The following is a 20,003-nucleotide window of genomic DNA, read 5'->3' on the forward strand; positions in this document are numbered from 1 at the left end:
AGGGAGAAGTAACAACTGACACTGCAGAAATACAAAGGATCATGAGAGATTACTGCAAGCAACTATATGCCAATAAAATAGACAAGCTGGGAGAAATGGACACATTCTTAGAAAGGCACAATCTCCTGAGAATGAACCAGGAAGAAATAGAAAATATAAACAGACCAATCACAAGCACTGAAGTAGAAACTGTGATTAAAACTCTTCCAACAAACAAAACCCCAGGACCAGATAGGTTCACAGGCAAATTCTATCAAACATTTAGAGAAGAGCTAACAACTATCCTTCTCAAACTCTTCCAAAATACAACAGAGGCAGGAACACTCTCAAACTCATTCTACAAGACCACTATCACCCTGATAACTAAACCAGATGAAAGATGTCACAAAAGGAAGACAACTACAGACCAAAATCACTGATGAACATAGATGCAAAATCCTCAACAAAATACTAGCAAACAGAATCCAACAGCACATTAAAATGATCATACACCATGATCAAGTGAGGTTTATCCCAGAAATGCAAGGAATCTTCAATATATGCAAATCAATCAATGTGATAAACCATATTAACAAATTGGAGGAAAAAAACCATATGATCATCTCAATAGATGCAGAAAAAGCTTTTGAAAAAATTCAACAACCATTTATGATAAAAACTCAGCAGAAAGTAAGCATAGAGGGAACTTACCTTAATATAATAAAGGCCGTATATGACAAAGCCATGGCCAATATCATTCTCAATGCTGAAAAATTGAAACCATTTCCACTAAGATCAGGAATAAGACAAAGTTGCCCACTCTCACCACTACTATTGAATATAGTTTTGGAAGTTTTAGCCACAGCAATCAGAGAAAAAAAAGACATAAAAAGAATCCAAATTGGAAAAGAAGAAGTAAAACTGTCACTGTTTGCAGATGACATGATACTATACACAGAAAATCCCAAAGATGCTACCAGAAAACTACTAGAGCTAATCAATGAATTTGATAAAGTAGCAGGATATAAAATTAATGCACAGAAATCTCTTGCATTCCTATACACAAATGATGAAAAATCTGAAAGAGAAATTAAGGAAACATTCCCATTTACCACTGCAAATACCTAGGAATAAACCTACCTAAGGAGACAAAAGACCTGTATGCAGAAAACTATAAGACACTTATGAAAGAAATTAAAGATGATACAAACAGATGGAGAGATATACCATGCTCTGAGATTGGAAGAATCAACATTGTGAAAATGACGATACTACCCAAAGCAATCTACAGAGTCAGTACAAGCTCTATCAAACTACCACTGGCATTTTTCACAGGACTAGAACAAAAAATTTCACAATTTGTATGGAAACACAAAAGACCATGAATAGCCAAAGCAATTTTGAGAGAAAGAAAAACGGAGCTGGAGGAATCAGGTTCCCTGACTTCAGACTATACCACAAAGCTACATAACCAAGAGAGTATGGTACTAGCACAAAAACAGAAATATAGATAAATGGAACAGGATAGAAAGCCCAGAGATAAACCCACACACATATGGTCATGTTATCTTTAATAAAGGAGGTAAGAATACCCAATGGAGAAAAGACAGCCTTTTCAATAAGTGGTGCTGGTTAAACGGGACAGCTACATGTAAAAGAACGAAATTAGAACACTCCCTAACACCATACACAAAAATAAACTCAAAATGGATTAAAGACCTAAATGTAAAGCCAGACACTATCAAACTCTTGGAGGAAAATATAGGCAGAACACTCTATGACATAAATCACAGCAAGATCCTTTTTGACCCACCTCCTAGAGAAATGGAAATAAAAACAAAAATAAACAAATGAGACCTAATGAAACTTAAAAGCTTTTGCACAGCAAAGGGAACCATAAACAAGATGAAAAAACAACCATCAGAATGGGAGAGAATATTTGCAAATGAAGCAACTGACAAATGATTAATCTCCAAAATATACAGGCAGCTCATGCAGCTCACTATCAAAGAACAAACAACCAAATCCAAAAATGGGCAGAACATCTAGATAGACATTTCTCCGAAAAAGATATACAAATTGCCAACAAACACACGAAAGGATGCTCAACTTCACTAATCATTAGAGAAATGCAAATCAAAACTACAATGAGGTATCACCTCACACGAGTCGGAATGGCCATCATCAAAAAATCTACAAATAATAAATGTTGGAGAGGATGTGGAGAAAAGGGAACCCTCTTGCAGTGTTGGTGGGAATGTAAATTGATACAGCCACTATGGAGAACAATGTGGAAGTTCCCTAAAAAACTAAAAATTGAACGACCATATGACCCAGCAATCCCACTACTGGGCATATACCCTGAGAAAAACATAATTCAAAAAGAGTCATGTACCACAGTGTTCATTGCAGCTCTATTTACAGTAGCCAGGACATGGAAGCAACCTAAGTGTCCATCGACAGATGAATGGATAAAGAAGATGTGGCACATATATACAATGGAATATTACTCAGCCATAAAAAGAAACAAAATTGAGTTATTTGTTGTGAGGTGGATGGACCTAGAGGCTGTCATACAGAGTGAAGGAAGTCAGAAAGAGAAAAAAAAATACTGTATGATAACACATATATATGGAATTTAAAAAAAAAGGTTCTGAAGAATGTAGGAGCATGACAAAAATAAAGACAGAGACGTAAAGAATGGACTTGAGGACTCGGGGAGGGAGAAGGGGAAGCTGGGATGAAGTGAAAGAATGGCATGGACATATATACACTACCAAACGTAAAATAGTTAGCTAGTGGGAAGCAGCTGCATAGCACAGGGAGATCAGCTTGGTGCTTTGTGACCACCTAGAGGGGTGGGATAGGGAGGGTGGGAGGGAGATGAAAGAGGGAGGAGATATGGTGATATATGTTTATGTATAGCTGATTCACTTTGTTATAAAGCAGAAACTAACACACCATTGTAAAGCAATTATACTCTAATAAAGATATAAAAAAAAACAATTTAAATAGGCTGTGGGGAAATCCGCAGTATTCCTATATATTTAGGCTTGAGAAAAGTCTTTCGATGAAATAAAAATTATCATTTTATCTCTGAGAGTGTGCACTTTGCACTTTACACACGTAATAATTTTTAATGAGATTATTTTATACATTCATCAAGTGCAAAGTGATTCTTCGTGACAAGCTGTTTTCTTTATAAGTACACAATCTCCCAGATTAGTAGAGGTGATTTAGACTAAGAATGAAGTTGTAAAATAAAATATTGCCAGGCTGCAAAAAATGTGATCATTAATACTTTTCACTGGACTCAGTAAAGAAATATTTATGTCTTAGCTATCCTTAGGTCTTCATGTCATATACACTAGGATTTTAGTCATTTTATTCACCAATTTAACAAACTAAGTAGACCTCATCGTTATTCTATTGAACAAGATGGAGATTCCTTTTAGGAAAGTTTTATTCATCCTTATTAGTCTTTGCTTTCCTCTCATAAAAGCACCCCCTCCACACATCTGTAAATTATAATTTCTCTATGAAAAATAAAAGATCTCAGAGTAATAGGGAAAGAAATAGCAATCAAATACTTTGCTTAATACTTGGCTATTCTCTTTAACACAACTAAGACAAAATCTGGCTTCAGTTTCCTTGGACCAAAAAGGAAATTCATCATCAACCTCAATCAGCTAGGAAGCATTTTAATGAAATTCTGATGAAGTACTTAAACATAAATGGTAGATATATGCGTTCTAATCAAAGTGAAGATAATAATTGAAAGAGATTGTATTTTACAGGTTTTTTCATTCTATTTTTGACTGACAACCACAAAATCCCCCTGAATTCTTATTACAGAGTCAGTCATCATAACAAGCACAAATACCCTACCTGTATGGGAACAATCAATCTGGCCAGCCCTATGGAAGTAGCGGAAGTCTGCACAACACCAGCATTATTTATGTACTTAAACTTTTATTCTTTAAAGGATTTTAAAATTACCTACATTTCACATGTAGACTCATCCAAAGTAGTGTTCATGAAACTGAAAGTGTGATAGTCTAATTGTGTTTTTTTTCCTAATACATTACGCGTATCTCCCACTTTTTAAAAGTTCCCTTCACTCCACTTTGCTTTTACAAAAGACCTACACTAGTATCTGTTTTCACTAAATGAAAGAAATCCAAAGAGGATTTTCACTTTTACGAAAAAAGGTGAGATGTGAAAATAGCATTCCGTGTTTTGGAGTGAGCTGTTATAGAGGTAGCACACACCCAGAGCAGAGAGAGCAGCCCTGCCAAGCTCCTCCCCCAGGGACCACATTCAGCATCTCAGCATCCAGCCACCACAGCTTTGAAATGTGTCTGTGGGCATCTGTGCCTTATCTGATTTATTTTGTGCATTCGTTAACAAGATATGTCCAGAGGTAATTGTTTCTTCCCTTTATGCCATTTGGTCTTACAAAATGTTTTGTAGAAAATCTCCATTTTCAGATAGTGGGGGAAACCAGTATTGCATTAAAATAATAGCCCCTAAAATGATCTCATGTACCACCAATGGTACAAGCAAACACATTTAGTGAAAATAACTACCCTATATAATTTTCAACCTGATTTCTTTTTCATAGAAAAAAACTTATGTACATATACTAACATCAAGTTTAAAAACACAAGTTAATGTTCAGCTTAATGTCAGGCTTGCTGCCTACACACTGCAGTATGTAATCTAAACTTTAAAACAGTTGAACAGAGGCAGCTGAGTTGATATATTGAACCCAAAATACTCATTGCCTCAGTCTCATATCGGGAAATTGTAATTTACACCAAATGAAAGTGTATAGTATGTCTGCAAAGGGCAGGCTGATGTAAGATTCCACTTGTGTCCTATCTTACTGAGTACACCCTCTGTGATTTCCGAGGCTGATAAGAGTTAAAGGTGACCTTTTACTTCCTTAGGAGTGATTTCAATGCATGAGGGAGAAGAAAAGAGCAAAACTGTGGTTCAATATGACAACTCTGCTACTTGTGTTCTATAGAACAATCATTTTATTCTGAGCTCTTGATTTTAATTTGATCCATTCTCTCCACTAAATCAGTACATCCCATTCCTTCTGCTGTAGAGTTTCAAATCACCCTCCATGCATCCAATGGGTGATAAGAAAGGTAAGGCCCATTAGACTTTATTGTTCCTGAAGGCTGATGGATCATTCTCAAAACTCAGGGAGGTAAGAGGACAAATGAGTTTCATAATGATTTAAATTATGTTAAAATATCACTGTTCCCATGAACACAAACTACCCAGACTTTATCTATTAATATAAAACTCTGTAATGCTCCTAGATGTTCATTTTATTTTTCAATAAGAGCTACGAACTGAGCTCTTCCTAGCATGTAATTTCTTTGTGAAATATAGTGATTAACAACACTAGGTGAAACATTCACTTAATAAAGTTCACAGCACTGTAATAACAAACGATAGAAAAGAAATCATGGATTCTAACCACTTTGTCCTCCTTTGGGAAAGCATCCAAGGAAGCAGAGTAAAGAGAGAGGGAAAAGAAGAGAAAAACAAAAATAAGGCATATATTAATAAACAGATTTTAAGAAAGCAATCATGTGTTACTTTAAAGTATAAAAGCACAGGTAGTTTGAAAAGTAAATATTTATTCTTACCAAAAAATAGTCACTGTTCAATCTTTCGTTGAAAATACACATATATTGATCCTGCTATATGTTAGGTACAAAAGTTGTGCACTATAATTTCAGAACTTTCAAGAACTTGGATTATTAAATATATATTTAAATCATTCTTCAGAAAGAAAACTTAATTCACTACCATATTTAGTCCACCTATTATTGAAAAGACATATTAAAATGCATAAAATTTGAATGAATAATTATATCAAATTACTCTTAAAATATTTATAGTTATGAACTGGAAAAATCTAAGAATGGGAAGTGTTTGTAATAAATAAAAGTGAGAAAAGAAATCTGTTAACCATTTAGCCATAAATTATCCCACAAGGAAGATTTATTCATAACAGGTATTTCAAAATTTACAGTGTCACAGGAAAAAAACAACTTTATACAATTTTGTGTCCTTTGTCCAAGATTAAATATTTTAAGTTGTGCTTTGTTTTGTTTTGTTTTTTGAATATTTTTTCCAAGATTGAATGGGTTTAGTAAAGATGGATGAACTACATTAGGCCTGCTTGTCTGCTCAAAAACATAGGTACCTCTTAGCTCAATTTCCTTTAAACCCCTCTCCTGTTTAAAATATGGGTTTGATTCTATGTTATTGGCTTGCCTCAAACCTATAATGTGAAGTTAAAAGCATTCAACAGCTATGGGCACTCAGCCCATTTGCACCCTACTGTTCAGGGTCAGCACCCCTTCAGATTGGACAGTACCCTTACTGCATGAGTTGTGAAATATTTTGAATACTGTCACAGGTCTCATTTGCAAGAATTCATTTCAAAAAGTGTGTTCAAGAACTAAAGAAGGGAAATTTAACAAATAGGTCCCGTGCACTTTTTATGCACCAGACACGATCTCAATCCAAGCTTGTTCTGGAAAGGCTTTAAGGTAGCATACGAGGATTAACTAAAACACAAAACTTTTAGGAGGAAAAAAGAAAACATATGTGGCCATAAGAACGGAACATAAAGAAAAATTAAAAATGCATAGATTTGAATTGTTTTAATTCTCATAACAACCATATGCATTAATTACTACCATACAGTTTCATAGATAAAGAAGCTGTTGCTCAGAGAAGTTAAGGCTACAAAGAAAATAGTAGGCTTATCTTAAGTTTAATAATGCATCTATTTTACTAAATGTCTTAATTCCCCTAGAAGAGATTTTAGAATAATACCCTACTTACAACTCAAATACACTACCAAAGAATACAATGTTGATGGGTAGGTTCACTTTAATTTTAACTGTGATTTTCCAAATTAGGAAGATATAAGTGTAAACCACCACTTCCCCCCCGAAATTAAAAATTTGACACACTCTTTAAATATCCAAATAATTTTCATAAGACTTAGCACTCTTTTCTTTTTTTAACAGGATAGCAAATTTGAAGTTACTCTCACAGAGGCTAATTATTGCTTTATACATGATTGCATTAGGTTAAATTTAATGCCACACAATCTACCTTGATTTTATCTTCGTTCAATCTGAAACATATGTTGCAGAAACTCAAGGTAGGTTGTTTTGTTCTGCTTTTTTTGTACAAGAAGAATTGGTGGTAACACGCTTCAAGGGTTTCATAATTCATGATACTAAACCTACATTAACTACTTTCTTCAGAAAATAAACTTACTCCCGTAGGTAATCTGTTGGTGTTGAATGGGAATCATTTATCGAGACACACACATACAGAAAGCATCTTTTATGAATTATCTGCATTTCTCGTCCCCTGCTCTGGTCACGGGGGAGGCGGGGCGCATCCACCTGTGCGCACCGTGGGCGGCTCTACTCACGTTGTTGGACCGCAGGGACACGCGGCCCCCACAGCGCGCGCAGAACTTGGTGCTGCAGTAGGAGCACAGATGGCCGCAGCCATCGGCGAACTTGGTCTTGTGGCATATCCCGCAGGTCGGAGCATCGTCTTTGTGCTCACCCTGGTAACGCCGTGCTTCTTCCCCTATTTTTCTCACTTGTTCCTTATAGCTTTCGAATTGTTGATGCAATCTCCTGGGCAGAAGAGAAAATGGGAGCAAGCTAAGGGAATGCTGGAAACGGGAACAAAAACACTTTTTCGTAGCAGAAGAGACGTCTAGCTTTTGAACTGAAGCAAAACATACGAAGCCACTTTCCCCCCTAACCTTACCTCCAGAGGTAAGAAATGTATTAGCTTGTCTTCTATGAGCTCCAGTAGCACTTATTAGCACTGAACCGTATATAAATAGACTCTATATAATCATTCCATATAATTTCCCAACAGTGGAATTCCTGTATCCACTCCGTGCCTCTGCTTCTTTGACAGGTGACTTTCAAAGTATTTTTGACTGGGACTCAACATCTTACAACCACAATCATGTGTATATAAGGCAAATGTTATACAAGATTCTTAGCCTAATGAATGTGCTCTGATATTTTCTGTCTTATTCTGTTTGAAGTTTAATACAGATTACTGTTTTTAAAAAGTTTGTCACAGTAAGTTGGTCCCAAGACCCATGGTTGAAGCATGATGCATACTTGGGAAATGACTATTTTAAGCTACATTGTTAGGCAAGCTGTCTTCCATGAAGTATCTTCCTTCACTTCCATTCCTGGAGACATCTGTGTAGCATCAAGTATTCCACACAGTACACAGACTGGACTGTTTATATGTATATACCTAGATGTGTGTGTGTGTATATATATATATATATATATATATATATATATATATATATATGTTACAGTTGAGCTAGCTTAGACCTGTCGCATCACATTACAAGTTCTAAACCATACCTTGCAAATATTCAGATTTTTCCATGCCCCAGTTTTGCTTGATCTCTCCCAGGTCATATGTATGAGAGTTGCTATTACTCTTTATTTATAACTGCTGGACTTAGGGCAACTACATATGTTGAGGCAAAGTATTTCCCCAAGAACATTCACACTTAATATGACTGAGGTTTCCTCCACTCCCCATCAGTCCAAACCCCTCTCTCTCAAACTGCTACAAACAGAAATGGTTCCATGTTCTGTATAGAGCACCATGACAGCCAGTGATTCCCCAGAGAAAGGAAGCCTTCGTTTTTTTGATGAGAACTAAGAAAATTGTCCCAGGCCTAAGAGTCATTGGCTCTTACACCAAAAGAAAAACTCGTGGGAAATGTCTAAGCAGATGTATCTGTGTATCTAAGCTCATTTGCTGGATGTGAGTTTCCCCAGGATCAGAGAACACACATGTTATTGTCAGTTAAGGCAGTTAGCGTGATGCTCCACATCTATGATAACTGTGGGGAACTGGGGCTCCCTGGAAACTGCATCCAATAAGTGAAGTCCAAGCACTGCAGTGTTTGAAGTACTGGGCTTTCATTATATTTTCCTTTTAACATCAACAGCTTTTGAGCAGAACTTTAATGATTACTTTAAAAATTCTGAAATCCCTTTCCTGCTTTGCCAACTGACACTTTTTTCTATTTTAATTCTCATAATTAAAGCAAACATAGTTGCACTAGCACATAAAGTAGTTTAGAATCTGAAACCCTTCCCAGTTTAAAGGCCAGCTAATTTCAGTTCAGAGAGGATATTGTGATATTTTATTTAATGCATGCAGGAATATCTGATCAATTTATTGAAGAGCTGTTTGACCCATTCCAAAATGCTGAGCAGACAGGGAGTGCATGAATAAATATTTATTGTGAGAACCACCAAGTCAAACATATTTAAATTATATATATATATATATATATATATATATATATATATATATATATATATGTATGTATGTATATATATATATATGAAGGAGAAAGCCAGGCTAAAGAAAAAGCTTCCCTATAAATGTATAATGATACACAACATGTTTTAGTTTGGGTGCTGGCAAACTTTATGGTAAAAGGCCAGTTTGTAAACATTTCAGACTTTGTGGGCCAGGCAATATCGGTTGGCAACTACTCAGCTGCACTGCTGTAGCAGGAAAGTAGCATAGACAATATGTAAATTGTAAGCATGGCTGTGTTCCAATAAAACTTTATTTACAAAAAAAGATGGTTGGCCAGATTTAGCCCGTGCACCTGGTTGTCAACTCCTGATTTAGTATATGATTTATACTAAGGCATAACAGCTTGAAAATCAAAGTCTTTCTGACTTTTAAAAATTCACACATAAAGGACTTTTATCCATCCTATAGGGTCCAATCAAAAGGCATCTGTTTCAGGAAACCTTTGTACAATATATTTGTGCAGGGCACTGAGCACTGAGATGAAACCTTTCTCTAATGCAATCTCATAGCGTTTCCTCTGGTCCCTCACAGGCTACTTAATATTATTTCTACAATATATTATTACTGTTTCTGTACATGACATTTCTCTTCTACCAAACAGTAAATAGTGTTAGAAATGCACAGTTCAGCAAGCTAATAAAAACATACATCCCCTTAGTAGTAGTCAATACATCTTTGCTGAATGGAAAAGTCATATATATATAAATATATTTTTTAGTCCGTCTTGAGATAAAACAAAAACAAATGCGTTTATACTGAAGACTAAATATCCTGGAAAATCTTACTGCCAAAAATGCTAGAAATGCTGGATAAAATATTTAAAAGGATAACTTTTAATTCATGTTTGAGCTGAGGAGAGAGTATGGAGTTCCTCAAAGGAGAAATATGAAACGGGAGCAGTAATTCCGAGATGACATAGTTCTGAAGCTGACGGCTGCCCTGGGGACATGGATGGAGGCTCTGTGAGCAAGAACTTCAGTTTTAACTTTTGTACATGTGGCTGAAAATAAAAATTCCAGTTAGGCAGTCACCAAAAATAATTGAAGTAGAGTGTATAACATCCAAATCGGGAGATAGAAAAACACGGAATGAGAAAAAAGTCAATCCAAAGAAGATAAGAATTGAAACAAACAAACACAGACAATTAGAAATAGAGCATGTGATGGCAGAAACAATCCAACATATCAGGAGTCACAGTAAGTGTAATGGACTACAGCATTATGAAAAGACAAAGTTCATCATATTAGACTTAAAATATTCAGTTAAATGAGGTTAAGAAGAGAAATACCCAAACTCTAAAAGCACAGAATGTTTTAAATAAAAAGATGGAAAAAATATATACCAGGGAAAGAGTAACAATAACAAAACAGCAACAAGAGCAAAACAAAACTGGTGTAATATGTAAGGCACAAAGCATTACTTGAGATAAAGAGGGTGTTACTGTTAAAGAAGTGTTCATTTCCTGTTGTATGTGACAATTCTAAACTTGATTGCGTATAATAACATATAAAGCCGAAAAGTTGATAAAACTATTAGGACAGAGAAATCTACCATCAGAGTAGGATATTTTTACACACCTCTCTCTGTGTGGTTGACAGATCAGACGGATCAAAAATAAATAATGATAGGGAGATTTGAACAACATAATGAACAAGTTTCTATATGTATATGTATACATCTGTCCAGTAAACTAAACTTGTTTTAACTTGTTGAGTGCAGTAAACATACAGAACAATAAATGTACTCAACAAATAAATATTTTTTCATGGAGATATGAAATTTTTCCAGCTGTGAGCCTCAAAAGTAATAGAAATATTTTATTTCTTAAGCTTCATGGTGAATGTATGATGTATGTTTTGTTTTATTGCTTTATGCTTTACATATATGTTACATAATACTCCTGTATGTATGAAATATTTTATATTATAAAGAAGGAAAAATTTAGTTCTATCTCATTAGGTATCTCATTGGCTAACAAATGACTGCTATTAAAGAATTGAAAAAGTGAATGTATTTGACAGCATTAAAATCCACAGAAGAGTTGACCATTTATACAACCTAATTTTAAGAAGAAATGCATATGTTTAACCACATAATAACTTTATGAAGTAGACAGTATTACTATTCCAGTTTTATTGAAACTAATTTTGTTTGGGGCTTTGCTTTATTTTCTACCTGAATATATCATTCTAAATTTGCATACTTTAGTCGAATAATGATATTAGGGTATTCTCTAACACCATATAAAAAAATAAACTCAAAATGGTTTAGAGACCTAAATGTAAGACCAGATACTATAAAACACCTAGAGGAAAACGTAGGCAGAACACTGTTTGACATAAATCAAAGCATTATTTTTTGGATCTGTCTCCTAAAGTAAAGGAAATAAAAGCAAAAATAAACAAATGGGACCCAATTATACTTAAAAGCTTTTGCAAAGCAAAGGAAACCATCGACAAAATGCAAAGATAACCTACTGAATGGGAGAAAATATTTGCAAATGATATGACTGATAAGGGGTTAATATCTAACATATATAAACAGCTAATACAACTCAACAACCAAAACAACCCAATTAAACAATGGGCAGAAGAACTGAATAGACATTTTTCCAAAGAAAACATACAGGTGGCCAACAGGTACACAAAAAGTTCTCAACATCACTAATCATCAGGGAAATGCAAATCAAAACCACAATGAGATATCACCTCACACCTGTCAGAATGGCCATGATCAAAAAGAACACAAATAACAAATGCTGGAGAGGGTGTGGAGAAAAGGGAACCCTTGTACCCTTTTGGTGGGAATGTAAATTGGTTCAGACACTGTGGAAAACAGTGTGGAGGTTTCTCAAAAAACTAAAAAATAGAGCTATCATATGATCTGGCAATGCCACTTCTGGTTATATATCTGAAAAAAACAAAAAAACCCCACTAATTTGAAAAGATACATGCTCCTCAGTGTTCATAGCAGCATTATTTACAGTTGCCAAGACATGGAAGCAAACTATGCATCCATCAACAGATGAATGGATAAAGAAGATGTGGCATATATACAATGGAATATTACTCAGCCATAAAAAAGAAAGAAATTTTGCAATTTGCAGCAACATGGATGGACTTGGAGGACATTATGCTAAGCAAAATAAATCAGACAGGGAATTCCCTGGTGGTCCAGTGGTTAGGACTCGGCACTGTCACTGCCAGGGCCTGGGTTTAATCCCTGGTAATGGAACTAAGATCCCACAAGCTGCATGGTGTGACCAATAAAATAAAGTAAAATAAGTCGGACAGATAAAGACAAATACTGTACGATATCACTTGTATGTGGAATATAAGAAATACTACAAACTAGTGAATATAACATAAAAGAAGCAGACTCACAGTTAGAGAACAAATTAGTGGTTACCATTGGGGAGGGGGGAGGGGAAATACAGGGGAGGGGGAGTAGGAAGTATGAACTCTTGGCTGTAAGATGGGCTGCAAGGATGTACTGTACAACACGGGGAATATAGCCAATATTTAGTAAGAACTGTAAATGGAGTATAATCTTTAAAAATTGTATAAAAATAAAAAAATTAAAAATAAGCGCATAAATAATTTCATGTACTTCAGATCTTTTATTGAGCTCACAGAAAGCATGAGAATAAATGCAGATTCAACTTGCAAATGAAAGTGTTTTTGGACTCAGGAAAGTGCTCACGGGGAGGAAATCTCCATTTTCGATCGTGGCAAATTGATGGTATGTGAACAAAGCTGACTATGGAAAAGCAAAAGGTCTGCCAATGAGCTCAGTCATGATGCTTCTACAGATGCTATAGTCCCGCTCAATTCTACTTCCGCTCATTTCTCAGCTCCTTTATGGTATTTATTCCCAAAATTGACTTCAAGCGACTGTACCCTTCTGAAAGACTCAGAAAGCTATTTTGGTGACTTGGGAACCCAGTCCGCTAAGTGCTGGTACAACTTAGACTGTGGGGTCTCCCAGGGCATGCTAGGTGCATGGGAAGCAATGACTCTTTCCCCAGAGGCCACAGCAAGAGTGTTGGTGAGATGAGGCTTCTTGATTGGGGTCTGAGAGTGAGGTCTCCGGTTCTCGCTTTCTCCATGGGATGCCTTAGAGGGGCGTTCTCTTCCAGTCTCACCAAAAGTGGGGAAAATTCCAGCCCACAGAGTAGTTCCTAAGGACGAGAGCCACCAGGGGACAGAGCTCTCCTCCCAGAAGGATGTACCCAAGTGCCTCCCCGCACAGGCATCACTCAGACCTGGCCAGGACTCATAACCACCTGGATGCCACATCTTGGTGGCCTGGATGCATCTATACCCTCTTCTTGTGTATATTTAAAATTCTTTCCTGGTTCCAGCAATGGGCCATGCTCATATGACTGGTTTGGATATCACCACAGGGAGCAGAATGAAAGAAGCAAGATTGTGCTGTTTCTCAGCACAGAACTCATGTTACATCCTCACACCTCTTTCTTCCTGGGCTTCTTCCTCTACCTATAGACAGGACTCCCTTATTCTGCAATGAAAGAAAAAGCCCAATCCAAGTCCCCATCAACCTCTCTGACTTATTTCCCAGTGTACTCCTCCTTTTTACCAGCAGAAATTATGAAAGAAAAGCAGGAGGGAAGGCAGGGAGGGAGGGAGGAGCGGCCTTCATGACTCCCACTTCTTCAAAATCTACTTATTCCATAACCCTGTGCAGTGCTCTACTAAACTATCTCTTAAAAAACCAACCTTCAGGGGGCTTCCCTGGTGGTGCAGTGGTTGAGAGTCTGCCTGCCGATGCAGGGGACACGGGTTCGTGCCCCAGTCCGGGAGGATCCCGCATGCCACGGAGAGGCTGGGCCCGTGAGCCATGGCCGCTGGGCCTGTGCATCCGGAGCCTGTGCTCTGCAACGGGAGAGGCCACAGCAGTGCGAGGCCCGCGTACCGCAAAAAAAGAAGAGGAAAAAATAAAATAAAATAAACAACCTTCATGCCCTTTTCTCAATCTGTATTCCCCTCACATCACTCTGATATCACTCACTGTCAAGATGTTGGCCTCATAATAAAATTTGCTTTTGGAATCAGGATGCTGGTACTGAAACCATAAATAGTATATTTATTTCTTGTATCTGTTTTTTGTTTGTTTGTTTGTTTGTTTTTGTGGTACATGGGCCTCTCATTGTTGTGGCCTCTCCCATTGCGGAGCACAGACTCCGGACGTGCAGGCCCAGCAGCCATGGCTCACGGACCCAGCCGCTCCGCGGCATGTGGGATCTTCCCAGACCGGGGCATGAACCCGTGTCCCCTGCATCGGCAGGCGGACTCTCAACCACTGCGCCACCAGGGAAGCTTGTATCTGTTGTTTCAATGCTTTAATCCATATCAAATATGTGACAGTGTTCTATTATGAATAATGCATGGAAATTCATATTTGACTATATGGTATTACACTAAATGCAGGACTGCAAATGTAGAATCTTTTTGTGAAATTTATCTGTACATTTCAGTTTTAGAATTAACAAGATATTCTTATTGATTAGCAAGGTTGACAAAATATATGATCACAAATCTGATTTAAATTTTCTACAAAGAAAATGGAGAGCATTCTAAAATATGCAATGCTATCAGAAGAAGAGCATTGATATAGAAACCTTGGTTTTCTCCATGGATGTGATTTTTTCCATTGGTTCACTATGTAACAATCATTGTATTATTTTAATATCTGTGTACTCAATTCAAGAAACTCCAAGATTCCAGTTGTAAACAAGTTGTTTGGGTGGTTAATGGCACATATTTGAAGGAAATAAAGATGAATGCCTATAAAACTAAATATCATTCTCTATACATCTAAAATATAAATATCATCCCGGGAATTCCCTGGTGGTCCAGTGGTTAGGACCCTGTGCTCTCACTATCAAGGGTGCTGGTTCAATCCCTGGTCAGGGAACAAAGATCCTGCAAGCCACTTGGTGTAGCCAAAACAATTTTCAAAAAAAAAAAAAAAAGAATATATATATATATATATATATATATATATATATATATATATATATATAAAATCCTATAATGCAAAATCAATCATTTAAGTGGGAAGTTATTAATAACATCCTTACCAGTTAATGTGTATTTGTTGATCACTTACTATAAATAGGGCACACAGATAGATGCCGAGTGACTGGTGGTGGGGGAGTGAAGAGGAATCTCTGTTAATTGACACGGTGCCTCATTTACTTCTGTTTTGTGTTTCTCCTTCCTCCATCCCCAAAGTGGTCAGAAGCTAGAGGACCAAAATCCCACCTTTCTTCCTGGCTCTCCTTGGTGAAGTCTAGGCTACATTTTTCTGCAGTAGGAGGGGATGGGAACCAGGGCTTTGAAGTTTCAAAAGCCCAAGTTACAGGTCCCGAAGGAAGGTGAGGACTTTCCCCAAGAGGAAGGGAGGGGCAGAGACCAGAGCAGTTTGCATGTAGCACCTGAGGTGGAGAACTGCTTTGGGACATACATACAAGGGTACTGAGAAAAGCAAGCATGGTCTATATTTCCTTTCCCAACCTTGGCACAGAACACATACAACAAGGCACGATCAAAGGCCCATGCCAATAGTGATGGGGAGGTTAAAGCCAGGAGAGTTCTTCTGAGAAGGCTAGATTGCTTAAGTGCCTCCAAAGACCTGGGGGATGTACAGGAGGGGGCCCTGACAGTGACTGAAATTAAACATCGGCTAGCCTGATACCCTGGAGGCTTGTTTTAGAAATTTTTGACATCAAACTCTATTGTTGAAAAACTCACACTAACCTCAACTCTAAAGCACACTTCTTGACTCCAAGGTATGTACACTGTGCTGAGAAGTTATATGTAAACATAAATTAGCAGTTTACGGCAACATACATAAAGAACAGAAAGAAATTGTTCTCTACAAAATAATAATTCTGGGTGAAAGGATCAGGGAGATTTATTTGGCTTAGCTGGTCAAAAACATTTTCCTAGATGAGTTGGAACTTGAACTATTCTCTGAAATAATAAAAATCTGGCTCATGGTGGTATTAATACAAGTACTTAAGCAAAGAAATAGGAAAGCATGCTAAGATAATAGTAAAGTAATTATGAATGCACCCAAATATCTCAGAAATGTAGTTGAAACCAAATCACCTTTTAGAGTCTTTGTGTATCAGCAAACAAGCATCCACTGTGTATGTTCTAGTGAATGACAGCCTGACAATTATACATAACTGACCATGAAGTCAAAACACAGGTGCAGTTAAAAAATGGCTTCTTGGTCCCAAAACACAATTGTCCCCTTTTTCGTGAAACTGTCTCTTTGATTCTACTCTGTAACAGAGGGGCAGTTAAATTCCAGTGCACTCCAGTGGTGACTAATTTTTTTAAAAAATGATGCTTGGAAAGAATGGTCCCTTGTGTCAGAATTGAGTTGAAAATAAAAAACATCGCAGCCTTTTAAGCAAAAAAGTTAAGTAATAGAATTTGGTGCTACAAAACTGTTGGAAGGGGATAGAAGTGGGTTCTGGGTCTGATCTCCAGGAATGATCTCCAAAACAAAAGCATAAAACCAGCTACTGAAAGTTCCCCAGCCAGGAAGCTGTAAGAACAGGGGTCCCGGGCTGCACAGCGGGAGGTGAGTGGTGGGTGAGCAAGTGAAACTTCATCTGCCGCTCCCCATTGCTCGCCTTACTGCCTGAAACATTCCCCAACTCCGTCCGTGGAAACACTGTCTTCCATGAAACCAGTCCCTTGTGCCAAAAAGGTTGGGGACCGCTGCTGTAGAATCAGAAAGCCAGTGTCCAAATGGCTGGAGCCCCACCTCCTCGGCTGAGATGCTCTTGTCTGGACTCCACCACCACAGTCACACTGAGCCGCTAAAGAGACCAGCAAGATCAATGCCCAGATGCCGCGTGACCTTCCTTTAACTCAGGTTCAGTTCAAGTCTCAGCCCCGTACATCGGACTAGGGGATCCTAAATCACATCAAGGATTCTAGCTGCAAGAGAATCCATGGAATTTAGTTGTTAGGTTTCTGGCTTCTTCGTAACACTCTCTGGAAGGAGTCTGGAACAGAGGTTGTGAGGGTCAGTCTTCCACTTTATTTACAATCCTCTGATTTAGGTCAAATTTCTTAATTCCTTCCACTGCAACTGAAGTGAGCAATAGCTGAGTCTAGGAATTCTCATTCACCTTCACTCATTCTCCCTCTCCCTCTCTCCCCAAACACTAAGCACCCCTAATGCCCACAATAGGAAGCATCTAGCCTCCATCAGGAAATTTCTTTTGATAGATGCTGTCCCCTAAGAAACTCACATACACATATATGTATTTATGTCTGTACAGTCCTTTTCATCTAGTAAACAAATTGCAAGACCACAAATCAAGGTAAACCTAAGACTCAGATACAAGACACACATACAATCAAACAAACACACAAAAAACCTTCCCTCTGTGCTGATGAGATGCACAGACCAATCTACCACCTGTGATGAAGACCTTCATTATTCTTAGCTTGCATTATTTCATCGACTTTTTAACTAGGCTCTGGCCAATGAGTTCCCTCACTCTGGTTCATCTTTCATACTGTCTAATAAACTGAACGAATCACGTCAATTGGCTGCTAAAATATCATTTCTAAGGCAATCCATTCCTTATCCTGGGATCCAAGGTGATTCTCCTTGTTCCCAATTATCTACCAGCATCTCTCACAAACCCTTCTCATATACCTTAGACCTACCATTGCATCAGATTTTCTCCCTAGTTACCAAACACAGTAGAATCTTACAAACAGCAATTCAACAAACATTTACTGAGCTCCAACTGTACAACAGGCACTGTTTGAGTCCCTGGGGGTACAAAGAAAACAACATAAAACAACATAAGAAGATATGAGTTTCACTTATTACTTTATTTAAGGCTTTTTGATAAATGGCTTTTTTGGTAACGATAAATGATTCAGATAAATGATTCAGAAAATTGTTCTTTTCTTTGGTATATGGAGATCATCCTCCCTACATTAGAGTTTATTTTTTTCTCTTCAAAGCCTAAGGTACACTGTTGGTAGGAATGTAAATTGGTGCAGCCACTGTGGAAAACAGTAAGGAGGTTTCCCAAAAAACTAAAAATAAAGCTACCACATGATCCAGCAATCCCACTCCTCAGTATACATACCTGAAAAATACAAAAAACACCACTAATTTGAAAAGATACACACCCCAATGTTCATAGCAGCACTATTGAGAATAGCCAAGATATGGAAGCAACCTTAGTCCATCAAGAGATGAATGGATAAATAAGAAGTAATATATATCACATCTATGTATCTATCTATCTATCATCTATCTATCTATCACTTATCTATTTAATGGAATATTAGTCATAAAAAAGAATGAAATTCTATCATTTGCAACAAGGAAGACGGACCTAGGGAATATTGTCCTTAATGAAATAAGTCAGACAAAGACAAATACTGTATGATATAACTTATATGTGGAATTACAAAAAATAAAACAAATTAATGGATATAACAAAACAGAAAGAGACTCACAGTTATAGAGAGCAAATTAGTGGTTACCAGTGGGAAGAGGAATGGGAGAGGGTCGAGACAGGAATAGGAGATTAAGAGATACAACCTACTATGTATAAAGTTAATAACCTACAAGGATATATTGTGAAGCACAGGGAAATATAGCCACTATTTGGTAATAACTTTAAATGGAGTATAATCTAAAAAAATATTGAATCACTATGCTGTTGGCCTGAAATATCATATAAATAAACATAAATATAGTATTATAAATCAACTATACTTCAATTAGAAAAAGACATCATGCTGAAATCTGAAAAAAATTGTAATGTAATTTGATCATGAAAATACTTGATTTATTTTAACAAAATGTAAACTTCTAGACTCTATTCACAAAATTAAGAAAGGTTTATGATTTGCTATTATTCTTGACTAAATTAAGCCTTTTTTTGTTACTTAGAGGAACAACTAGTCTTGGTTAAAATGTGTAAATGTATTTTTGCAAAGTTTTCAGATTATATTAAACATATATAATGTAACAAGCTTTTTACAGGTGTTTGGCATATGTATTTCCTTTCTTCAAAAGGAAATGATTACAACTGCAAATTCATATAATTCAAGAGAGATTACTTTCACAGCAGTGTATTTTCCTTCCAACCTTGAACTGCCTTTTGCAACTTGAACCCCTAACAAGTATTATAAACCTTTAATTTATCATAACTTAATCTAAATTTACTTAGGTTAATTTTTCACTGATCTGTAGGACTACAATATACTAATTCTCTATATGACCATGTTAGCTTTCTTTTGATACAAGTTCGAATTATCCTACATTTCACCTTTGTTTTCTTTTTCAACCCTTGTGAATGGTTCCTGACATTTAAGAAATCCAGGTGTGGGGAATTCCCTGGCCGTCCAGTGGTTAGGACTCCAGGCTTTCATTGCGGAGGGCCGTGGTTCTATCCCTGGCCGGAGAACTAAGATCCCCCCAGACACGTGGCACGCCCCCCCTAAAGAAAGAAATCCGGCTGTACAGATTTGAACCAAGCCCCTTGCTTCTTTGCTAGGACT

The 20,003-nt window shown here is 37.1% G+C and overlaps 1 protein-coding gene across 3 annotated transcripts in view; it reads right to left on the minus strand.

The window, feature by feature from the left end:
* Positions 1-5,413: 5,413 nt before the first annotated feature.
* The window catches only part of LOC307061173 (regulating synaptic membrane exocytosis protein 1-like), a gene marked incomplete at both ends in the record, with an annotated part of 205,713 nt that continues 191,123 nt past the window's right edge, over positions 5,414-20,003 (minus strand). For 2 of the 3 annotated variants that reach the window (XM_079716212.1, XM_079716210.1), the window contains 2 exons: positions 5,414-5,488; positions 7,463-7,676. In XM_079716212.1, coding sequence (XP_079572338.1) covers positions 5,414-5,488; positions 7,463-7,676 — 289 coding nt within the window. The remainder of the gene's footprint in view (positions 5,489-7,462; positions 7,677-20,003) is intronic. The other variant, XM_079716211.1, reaches the window with a different exon arrangement.

This window comes from Hyperoodon ampullatus, assembly GCF_949752795.1.
Source record: "Hyperoodon ampullatus genome assembly, chromosome: 12".
In the NCBI taxonomy this organism is placed as follows: Eukaryota; Metazoa; Chordata; class Mammalia; order Artiodactyla; family Ziphiidae; genus Hyperoodon; species Hyperoodon ampullatus.